We start from the raw sequence: 12,163 nt of genomic DNA on the forward strand, positions 1-12,163 counted from the left end.
AAAAAATTGGGGACCTAAAGCAATGGCTTTACTGGCCTCACCCTTGAGCCACCCCTGCCTCATGGTCATGGTCGAGTTTGCCTCATGGTCATGGTCGAGTTCATGGCCAAAGTCATGATCGAAGTGATCACCATAATCAAAATCGGTTGTCGGGAAAATCGGCGGCACGGCCGGATCTTCTTCCCGCAACAATATTGCAAATTTTTCTCCCCCACAGTACCAGATTTCTCCCTCCACAACACCACCAGATTTCTTCCCCACAACACCAAATTTCTTCCCCCACGGATTAAATTTACCTTTAGAATTTCTCCCTCGATCACAACACTGCAATGTAAATGTGAAAATTAAAGTTAATTTTTGGAAGAATTTCTCACTAACAAGATCTTTGATATAGCTATTTGTCACTAGCAACAATATTACCAGATTTATCACTCACAACACCAGATCTCTCACTAACAAGTGCAGTTTCGTCACTAGGAACATTATTACCAGATTTCATACTCACAACACCAAATTTCTCACGCACAACACCAAATTTCTCACTCATAACACCAGACCCCTCACTAACAAGAGCAGTTTCGTCACTAGCAACAATATTACCAGATTTCTCATTCACAACACCAGATCTCTCACTAACAAGAGCAGTTTCGTCACTAGCAACAATATTAACAGCTTTAGGATTAAATTTACCTTTAGAAGTTGGTATCACTCGCATTCTGATTCGTGGCAACGGTGACCTGACCGCAATGTAAAGACAAGTTGCCCCATAATTAGGTCCTTGCAGCTTCGGGCGAAAATCTCTTCATTGGACTTGCCATTTTGAAACTGTTATTGAACTGGAACTGGCTGCCCAAATTTTCAAGTGCATATGATATAGTTTCATTTTTTCAAATGTAGAAAGTTAGATATATTCAGCTTGAAGTCTGCTGGACATGAAGAACACTATCTAAGACAGCTTTGTATTTCCTAATCTCCAATGACATGTTTAACTTAATAAATAAATTATAAGTGGAAAATATTTGTGGCGAAGTACTACTACAAGTACAGGTTGAAATTCCTTTCAAATAAGTGTGCAACATGTGTAGGGAAGTCACTCGCGAAAGTGAACTTTGAAAGTGTCCATGCATTTGGCTGGCTAACCATGCAAAAGGGAAGATGCTCTCTAGCTTTTCCTCACAATTATTTCCACTATATGATTTTCCTTTTACAGATATTGTGCTCGTCCAGAATAATATCGGACCGACGATCACTTTTAATCTTGCGAACTTTGCACAAAAGTACTACTAAATATAATATATGTAACCAATCTAAGCATGCTTACTGATCATGTGTGGGAAATTCAATATATATATATATATATATATATATATATATATATATATATATGATTGTTCAAATTTGACAAAAATATAGTATTTGGTTAATTGGTTCTGTTTTGATTTTCGAGTAAGAACTATAAATAAGTGATGTTTAACTTGCATATGTGGAAATTCAACTGTTCTCGACTTTTTTGTTGAAACTTTCCTTTCTGCTGCCCCTTAGCTAGTGGCTAAAGGTAAACTTATTTGTTCCTATAATGAGTGTACCTCTTTTTTCCTTGTACTCCATTCAATTCGAAGTGCGGAATTCGCTGTTTTAGAGCTTATCTCATTATTAAGGTAAAAGGACCTCATTATTAGAGCTTGCGAGGCTGTTAATTAACATTGTATATGTAGTCCGTCACTAATACTTTTTTTATTGTATATGTAGTCGGTCACTAATACTTCTTATGTCTTCAAATTAAAGTCTACCTGATTAAAGTGATACTATGTCCGAAATGATTCTGGACTGACACAATATGAACTGCGATACTTTTAATGTTGTGTAATGATACTCTTAATGTTATCAGATTGTTTTTTGATAAAAAAAAATTGTTTTGATTTTCGAGTAAGCTAAAAATACAGATCGGACAATACTATAATTTTTTTACTTTTTTATATATATATATATATATATATATATATATATATATATATATATATATATATATATATATCTTATATGTGATATATGTATACTGTATATATATGTGTATATATGTATATATATGTGTATATATATATATATATATATATGCAAAATAATAAACCTAATCACCACCATTAGAAAGATTCCCATTTAATTACCTAATATAATGATATTTACCAATTGCATAAAAAATAAAAAGTAAGATTGAACTCCAATTTTTCCCATTTTATGATTCAATCTTTCCCCTTTTCTCTTCCCCTCTTTCTGTCTCACGCCAAACACACCCAAGCCGGGAATGAATATGCATTAGTGATGACTTTTGATACTCAAAATTATAACTTGAGAAGAAAAAAATTTCAATCCTAAGCCTTTGAATTTGAAAGTAAGACTAAAAGAGCTGGCCATACAGGAACATATGTATAATTGAACTCCTACAATAAACTCAGAGAGATTTTTATCTGATTGTTATCACAATTTTCCCATTTTTGGAAAAAAGTCTGTAAGAAATGATTACAAAGCAGCAAACTCCATTAGAAGTTCCATCAATTAGCCATTAAAAAACTTCAAAGCTTTGATTTAAAAAATGAGGTTTTACGGAATTGTTATTTGTTTGAATTGGGTGTTACCCTTTGGAGTTTATATTTCAATTTTGAGGGAGTTCGTCGAAGATTAAAATTGATTTTGGTTAATTTCATATTGAAACTCGAAGAGCTAGGAAGAAGAACAATGTTTTTTTCTCTCCAAATCCCAATATATATAAATAGGTTGTATGCAATTTGTATTTCGAGTGCATGTTATTTGTATGTCCATTGTAACACTGGACATAAAGTGACATACACACGTGATACGACATACAAAATATATAAAGAACATACGAATTACATATAACAATATAATTGTATGTAAGTTGTATGTTTAGACCGGATTGTATAAAAAAAAATCTGTATGCCAATTTTGTGTTTGTAAAAAAACTCTCGCTACTTATTGAATATCCAAAATCCCGTTAAAGCGGATAATTAATGTTAGATTTCTATATTTATAGGAAATATACCAATCTTTATACCACTGTGGGATTGAACAAAACAGGCTGGTCCATGTTTTCTTGGCTTCTTTCAAACCATCATATGCGCACCACTATTTCTATCAACCAAACTTTCTCCTTCACTCTTTTCCTACTTAAAGAAAGAAGATCCCATTATTCCTTTTTTATATTCCAACATTCTTTTTTATATTCCAACATTCTTTTCCTCATCTTTTTTTTCCCATGAAAGCCACTAATATAATTGGTGTCACAATTCCAATAAACATGGACCCTGATGCTAACGACCTCATTTTTTCCTATTGAAGTTAGTTCTCTTCAATTGTCTCAAAGTTCAGGAGGAATAAATATTGAAGGAAGATTGATTAGTTATGGGATATTACATGAAATATGTACAAGCTTTAGCTTCTGCATGGCTTTTTATGTTAGCACTAGGTCTCATTTGTTGTTGCCTTAGTAGCAAACCACGTTCTCAAGGTGATAAAAGCAGTGGCACTGGTGCCTGCACTTGTGATGGTGGCTATGGCGTGTGACTAGTCAATAGTGAAGAGTGATCACTGCTCCATCAATCTGACGGTTTACTTTTATTTTAAGGGAAGTTTCGTATCTTTTCACATACTTACCTTAATCTTCAATTAGCTTTTGGTTGGTTGGTGAATGTGAGTACGTAAGGAATCAGAAGTACAATGTATAGTGAATTGGTTCTTGATTTATTGTGTTCATTTTAGTACAGGTAATTAACATACTTCCATTGGTTCTTATCATCACTTCATCTGGCTTTCTTGTCCTTTCCATGAATATGTGTGTGTCAATTGTATATTGTCATCTGTTTTGTGCTTTACTGCTTTGATATCTATTTTCTTACGGTTGCACAAAGAGCAAAGTCATAAGCGGTCAAGCAGTTGCTGAGTCAAGATTTTCACTAAAGGGATTTAAAATATAAACAAATAAATATACAAAGAAAACAAGCATATTTAATATAGTACTATTATATACATATAAAAGGACCGGCCTATTCATGCAGTGTAATTTGGCGAAAAGGGTTGTCAATTGACCCTCCTCGGACAAAGGTCAAGGTAAAGATAAAGGTCATCGTGCATTCATTGATTTAGTATGAACATCGAATGCGAATAAATTTTAAGAACAACCAAAATGGATACCTATTAGTTGTCTGTTTAGTTGGACAGACAGAATTTAGAATTCTCTTCTAGCTTTTATTAAACGACAGGGATGAGCAGAATAATCCATCAGTGCTTATTCGCTGTCTTTCTTTGAACTAAACGTAACGTTACTGATGACTAAATTTTATAAGAGATATTGTGAAGACTACAGCAGCAAATATATGATATTCTCCGTTAAAAGAGAATGTCCACTTATCCTTTATTTTTTGATTAAAAAAGAATATCAACTTATCAAATCAAGAAGAAATTAACTTTATTTTTTCAGATTTGCCCTTATTTAGTGTTAAGAGACTAATAGCCTGTTTGGCCAAGCTTATAAAAACAGTTTATTTTAAAAAGTACTTTTTTTCAAAAGTACTTTTCAAAAAAAATCTTTTGGCTAAAAGTAGTTTGTGTTTAGCCAATTAATTTAAAAAATCTTTTGAGCAAAGAATTAGTGTTTGGTGAAACTTTTAAAAAGTCTTTAAATGTATTTTTCAAAAGTACTTTTCAAAAAAGTGCTTTTGGGCAAAAGTTATTTTTTAAACTAAAAAAGCTCCGAAAAACCTTTCTACTCAAAAATCTTATTTTTTCCCAAAAGCTTGGCCAAACACCTCAATTTTTTTTAAAATAAGCACTTATTGAAAAAATAAGTATTTTTGGAGAAAAAATAAGCTTGGCCAAACAGGCTAGAAATCTCAATACTTATTTAATTAGACATAGTTTAGTCAAATCACCTAATTTTGTCTAGAAATTTGCATATTCTTAAGGAGTGTGCAAATGGCTAAGTAGACGTTCTTTTTTAACCGAAGGAAATAGTGTTTACGCAAGAGTTTAGTTTATTGATCTTTCAAAAGTTATCCGCTTTTGTTAAAAAAACTAGTGGGTTTGTATACAATAGTACACAATAGAAAAACATAAACAATATAAAAGCGTACATCTACCTATTAAAGTTGACTTGATTTTTCACTTAAACATTTAAATTTAGGCGTGTTCCTATTGAGCACTTATACTGCTCTAAATTTGTTCCGATTAAATACATTTTGTATGATCATCCAAATATGTAAAGTGAGTGTAACACACTCGCCGATGACATGCCAAAGAGGCAAATTAAATGAAGACATGTGGCATATATATCAAAATAATTATTAAAAAATAAAACATGAGTAGAAAAATTATTTTAAAGCTACTTACTTAATTAAAAAATGCAGCCAAAAAACAAAAGAAAAGAAAAAACCTATTTTCTAACCCCCACCCCCTTCCTCTCACCCACGTACCCACGCTCTTCTTTTTCTTCCGAGATAAATTCCCACCTCAGCAAGCTGCCATTTTTCCATTATCACTGTGTAAGCTGCCATTGTTATCTGATTTAGCAGCTTCTTTGATCAAAAAAATGGAATGAATGTCAGCATCTGTGCATAAGAGATTACGGAGAAACGAAAGGAAAATGTATGGCTTTTGATGATATTAATTGCTCCTATTTCTTAGTAATTGAATAAGGTCCATCAACTTTTAATTCCATATTTTTAAGAGATTGGAACACTAACAAGCTGCCATTTTTTCAGAGATTTGGAGAAGAAGTGTGGGGAAGAGGGTGAGTGGGACCCCCAAAATTAAATAAAGAAAAGAACCAAAAAAAGAATAGTTAAAAATTAAGAAAATTATTTTTCCCACTTCAGACTAGCCTTTTCACGCACCTATTTGATGCAAAACTCACGCAAATTGTGAAGTCAACGAAAAGTATTTAAATGACACGGTCGAGCCCTATCACATGCATCTATATGGAACAAGGCTTATTTGAGTTGTTTAAGTGAAAGACCGTGTCAACTTTAGATGTCTCCCGATGAATTCAGCCTTCTATTATCCATATGTGAAATGATATCTCTTTCATTAATTTTCACTTTTCTGACATTTCGTCAAGCTCAATATTCATTAAAAATCAACTTATGTTATATTCCATCAAAACTCAAGCTCCATGAGAATCAACTAAACATCCAACTGAATAACCACGATAACAAGCAAATGAAATAGTCGCTTGGAGCACAAGATTGTCGAAAAATAATTACAAAATATTTAATGTTTAGCCAACAGAATCAAATTTAGACCTGCGAGATTGCAGTTGAAAAATTCGATTTTGAAGCTAGGTACTGCCAAGCCAAAGGTAAATATATGTAAAATAGGATTAGCTTGTGCGAATCCTACCAAATCGATCTTGCATTTCAGTAATTAATTCAGTCGATTAATCGTTCCTAAAAATACATAGACACAACAGTACTTTTGAGAAATGATGAGATTGCTACAACTTTGGCTAGTAACTTGGCATCCTGTTTTCACTTTCGTTTGAAGCTATTTCGAACTCTTTTCACTTCTTCAAAATTCGTACTCTAAGAATTGAAACAGACAGAGGGAGAGAACTTTAGCAGGTCTTTTGCCATATAGGTATTTATAGTACCTCATGGTTCCAAAATTGGGAAACAATTATATGGTGGAAAACAAGATGAGCAACAAAAGGGGGGGTCGGCGCCCAACTCCCCCCATCACAAGGCGTGTTTCACTTCTATAAAGAATGATATGGCAAGAAATTTCATCAGGTGAACGCATTACTTCATGTGCCAAAGCTACGGTCTCCAGCATCTCCCAATCCGGGGATAATAAACCTGAAAATTATTGAGCAAAAAACAGCAAAGGCATGATGCACAGGTGTGCTATTTAGAGAAGTGATCAAGGTAAAAGGCTGTTCAACGATAGGTTACCCTTTCTCATTAACAGTTGGATCAAGTATTCCAGCGTATACGTGCAATCTGGAAAAACAGAAAACCAAGAAACAAGAATTAAAGAAATTTACTGAAATGATTCAAATACAGAAGATAGATAGGCTTTCGAGTTGTTGAACTAGTTACCGTGGAAACTTCTCACTGAGCTTTGTGAGAGCAGGAGGAGCAGCCACTGCACATATCTGAAAGATGCAATTTGTGTTATCAGCGAGTTGAAAACATAAAATGTAAATTGAGACATAAAAAATTCAAACAAATATTTAGCAAATAAACATATATGATTATGTTGGGAACCCACCACTTTAATCTGACTATTGTCAACTCCACGTTCCTTTATTAGGTCAATAGCTGCAACTATTGTACCACCTATGAATATGCAAAAAATCCAGTCAGATTAGAAAACAAATCGGGTGACAATTACCTTTCAAAGCATAAGACTGAAGGATATACTACCACAAGATTATACATGTGGCCGTCCATAGGGGCAGAGGCAAAGTATTTCATATGTGTTCGGATGAACCCAGTAGCTTTCTTAGATCTTGTATTTGTATTAGAGAAAATTCACTAAACATGTATAAATATTTAATTGCAAACCCAGTAACTAAGACAAGCTATGAGTCTGGTGGCAGTTCAGAACCCACGCATTTCAAATCCTGACACGCCTCTGTCTGTCCATACATTCTATGAGATAACACTCATTTGACTACACAAACTGAAATGAAGGAGAAGACAAATGTTTGCCACAAAAAGACAGACCAAGTCTGGTAGCAATTAATCTGGACTCCTTGATTTGGATTTCCAGGGGAAGTACTTCCTTCACAAAAGAAGGCACATAGCCTCGAATACTTACAAGGGCAAAGCTTGTTACACCCCTATGCAATTACTAGCTCTTATTAGAGAACCTAGAGCTCCAACTAATAACTACGGAAGGGGAGGGGAATGGTTATGGTGTATTACCTTCAGCAGAATTGCTGAATACTTCATCCATTTGAATAATTTAAGTGTGTCTGTTATAAGAAATTAAGTGGCTCTACTCCAACAAATACTACACAAACTAAAAAGCCTACGAGGATTGAGCCTATACTTGTGTTTAAATTCAGATTAATCGCACTTCAGCAATTTGGCAGTGCAAGACAAAACAATTTAGAGAATGAGATAAGAATATAATTGGGGTAGGGCAAGAATAGTTCGGGACAAGAAGCATTGAATAAAGTTTTGACCCAAGTCTTATGATTCTACATGAACTGGATAACATATGCCTAACCTAACAGTTACATTTGTTAGGTTAAAAAAGTGACTAGCTGATTTTACATCCCTACATAGAGTCAAGGGGACAAATTTATGTTGTGAGATAGAGAGCAACACGTACAATAAGAGGGAGCATCTATCCTATTGGTCAATATTCTGCAATACACAACCCATTTCCATAGAGTGACAATAGAGAACTAATATGTGGAAATTCACGAGTTCCTTAAATATGAAAATTACAGAAATATAAGGGGGAAAGTGTTGATACCAGTTGCCAGCATTGGATCAACAACAATCACACGAGAACCTTCAGGAAATTTATCAGGCAACCTATGAAATGTATGGAAAAGTAGTTAGAGAATTTACCCCAAAGTTTGTTGGCCAAGAGACACAAGTATAATCCAAGCTCAAATAAAAGAAGAAACAGCGCAACAATGTGCACTTATTGTACAATAGCACGCCATATTTCATACAGAAACCTAGTGCCACGTGATACAATAACAAGCAACAGTCCAGCTTCAACAAAGATACTTACTTGTTCAAGTATACAGAGGCCTGAAGTGTTTCTTCATTTCTGCTTACACCTTAATTTGAGAATGAAAAGAAAAATTAAAATCATGAAAATAAATAAACGGAAAAAACACAAACAAACAAAGTAAAGGACTGCATTTGGATCTTAAAGTGACATAGTTTTAAACATGATTGGAAATGAAACTCTGTTTTGCATGGAGAGGATTCTGTGCAAATACGTGAGCATATCATGTGTGTGACACTCGTATAAAGCAGTAGATAAGTGCAATCGCCTTAAGATTCAATCACCAACTTATCTACTATAATTTGTACTTCAATGGATACCCACACCTACAGGTTAGGAAAATAAGAGATTCTAGTTTCCAATGCTAAGAGATGATCTAAAATTGTCCTTACCTAGATGATATGTTTTTGTTGCTGGCAAAATTGATGCCGCATGCTCTGCAAGAGCCAGACCAGCTCTCAAAATGGGAACAATCTGTAGAGCAAGGAATCAGGTGCATGAATCACCATGGGATATCTTCAAATTATCTTTTATGAAATATTGCTTCACACAAATAAATCATAAAAACCACAACCACCGGAGTTGTTAGTCACCAAAATTAATAACCATTTCATGAACCAATCGGGAGGCCGTAGACGAAAGAGTCAAATAGAAAGGAATAGCCGAATTTTTGTACTACAAAGATGCAGAAAATTGAAAACTTACCGCAACAGGCTCCCTTGGATCAACGAATTCCACTGATGCAACACCCATTGGTGACTGGATCTCTCCTGCTACGGTTGGCTGCATAATGATCATAAGTATTTTAAGACAATTTTGACAAGGAAGATTGTTCACCAAAACCATTGGCATCGTTATAGTTTACAGATAAGGGTGGTTTTGTTTTACTTCAATTGCATAAAGATCAGAAAAAAATGAAGTTATTTTCATTTTGAACATCCTACATTTAATGAATTTATACTTTTATAGTAAAAGAGTTTTTCACACATAATAACGAAAAACAGATACTGCCATAACTCACCAACCAATCTCTTGAAGCTTCATACATAAGCAATCTACCAAGCTCAGCCATGGCATTCTCTACAAACAAAACAGCCAATTGATATGTATACTTTTATCAAAGAAGACAGCTAAATGTATATCATACATGCATAATGGATTGAAGATGATTATTAGTCTAATCAGACATTTTAAACAGCAAAGAGAATAATCTGAGTCTGTCGATATGGACATAGTACAGCATTAACGTGACTTGACAAAGCCTAGAAAATCTCAGGTCCTAAGCATGCTTTGGTTTCTTGCCTAAAGTCATATTGGTAGGTGCTTCTCTAGTTCCATATAATTACTCGATGAAAAGATAGCTAACAAAGTGAAAATCAAGTTCTATGCAATTGTTGTGAGACCAACAATGTAATATAAGAGCGAACGTTCAGCGTTTAAGGCCCAATATAGCCGCAAGACGAGTTACATACAAATGCAGATATTAAGATGGATGTACAATCACACAATATGAGACAATATTAGAATTTAGAAATGGTTGCATACTGGCAAAAGGTGCAAGTAACACACATAAAGGGGCAGATTATCTTTCTTCACATCCAGTTCAGTATAATTTGAAATAAAGTTAATTCAACCAGTAAAATTACTTGAACGAAAAACAATTACATCAATTAGAAGATCTTCACATACTGAAAACTGGGCAAGGCGTCTGTTCATTTCGAAGAACGGAAACCCAGTGCTTAATCAGAGGATGTGGGGGAACAAACACCTGTATAACAACCAAAATAAATAATTAACATTCCAACATAACCAGTTCAATTAAATACCTTCCCTATTTGTTTACTAGAAACCCAATTTGTCCCATCATCAGAAAGAGTTAAAAAGAAAATCCAAAACAAAAGATTCCATTACATTCCTTATCAAACCAATATTCATAACAGCCAAACAAAGCGTTAAAGGAGTGAACTTTATACCAGCATTCTATCACCAGAAATGAATCCCGCATTTTGTGCAAAATCTTAAATAAAGGAGCAGCCCAATAAGACTAAGCTCCCGTATGCGCTGTCTGGGAAAGGCCGGACGCGAGTGGTCTATTGTACCCACTTTACAGCCTTAACTTGCATTTGCCCCCAAGAAGTCAGCTTCCATGGATTGAACCCGTGACCTCCCGGTCACATGGAGACAACTTTACCGGTTACTCCAAGGCTCCCCTTCAACTTTGCCAAAAATATTAATTAAGCAACATTTTAACACAACCAATTAAACTAAATAGCTTCTACATTAGTCTGCTAAAAAACCATTTTGTCCCATCATGAGAAAGAGTTAAAACAAAAGATTCCATCATATCACCCATATTTTAAACAACCAAACAAAGCCTTAAAAGAGTGAACTTTAATTACCAGCATTCTATCACCAGATACCACTTTATTCTCCGCCGCCATAGCACAAACCAAACTCATCCTTCTACTACGAGAATTACAAACCTGTAGCCAAAAATAACAAAAACAGAAACTCTACTTTATACTATAAATTAACCATACATATATAGCCTATCTATTCCCAAGATTACATGAATCCATATATATATATATATATATATATATATATATCCCCAAGATTAATTCTTGAAAACACTAAAAAATAGCAAGAAAGCTAGTAAAGGGTGTATACACCCCCCACCCCCTCCCAATAAACAAATTAATTAAACATAGTGCATATATGTAAAAGGGGAGATAATGGGGTTGTTAAGTTGTGGGGGTTGAGTAAAGTATACCTTTTTAGAGTGAAAATTGAGTGTGGGCAGATTATTTTGCCGATAGGCGGAGAAAGAAATAGGAGGGTGGGGGTAAGGGGGGGTATAAATAAGAGAGTGGCACGCCATTGGTAAAAAGGTAAAGCTAAGAGCAGAAGAATTGTAGGTGGATTGGGTATCAAATGCCTGATTCTTCGGGACTGGTGAGCAAGGCTTCTTTCTACAACAAAGCTAACCCCTTCCATTATGGGTTTTACCCCCTTTTTTCTTTAGTCAACAACCAACAACATAGATTTACCGAACAACAACAACAGAGTCAGTGGGGGTACGGGGAGGGTTGAGCCGGCCTGATTAGCTGAAAAAAGTGGCTTTTAAGCATAAATGTATAAAGTACTGAAAGTTATTTTATAAATAAATAATTATGTGTTTGGATGAAAGTGCTTAAAGGATTCTTAGAAGTAAGGGTAGTATTAAAGTTAACAGAAAATATAAGAGATAAAAGGGTAAAGTTATTGATCAAATCAAAATGACTTTTAAGCTAAAAAAAAAAATTTGAATTGAGCAACTTCTTGATTTTAGCTTATTTAAGCACTTTTTAACTTAATTTAAGTTGTTTTCTATTTGACCAAATACACTGTTGTAAAATCA

The 12,163-nt window shown here is 34.3% G+C and overlaps 1 protein-coding gene across 1 annotated transcript; it reads right to left on the reverse strand.

The window, feature by feature from the left end:
* Nucleotides 1-6,393: 6,393 nt before the first annotated feature.
* Nucleotides 6,394-11,780, reverse strand: LOC132057100 (uracil phosphoribosyltransferase). The gene is made up of 12 exons (XM_059449546.1): nucleotides 11,537-11,780; nucleotides 11,163-11,246; nucleotides 10,453-10,531; nucleotides 9,785-9,843; nucleotides 9,469-9,546; nucleotides 9,156-9,237; nucleotides 8,764-8,812; nucleotides 8,497-8,558; nucleotides 7,279-7,346; nucleotides 7,107-7,162; nucleotides 6,960-7,007; nucleotides 6,394-6,863 (listed from the first exon to the last, which is right to left on the reverse strand). The coding sequence occupies exons 1-12, from the start codon at nucleotides 11,642-11,644 to the stop codon at nucleotides 6,812-6,814; spliced, it is 825 nt and encodes a 274-aa protein (XP_059305529.1). The 5' UTR covers nucleotides 11,645-11,780; the 3' UTR covers nucleotides 6,394-6,811.
* Between the last annotated feature and the right edge of the window lie 383 nt (nucleotides 11,781-12,163).

The sequence above is a fragment of the Lycium ferocissimum genome, chromosome 5 (assembly GCF_029784015.1).
Source record: "Lycium ferocissimum isolate CSIRO_LF1 chromosome 5, AGI_CSIRO_Lferr_CH_V1, whole genome shotgun sequence".
Classification (NCBI taxonomy): Eukaryota; Viridiplantae; Streptophyta; class Magnoliopsida; order Solanales; family Solanaceae; genus Lycium; species Lycium ferocissimum.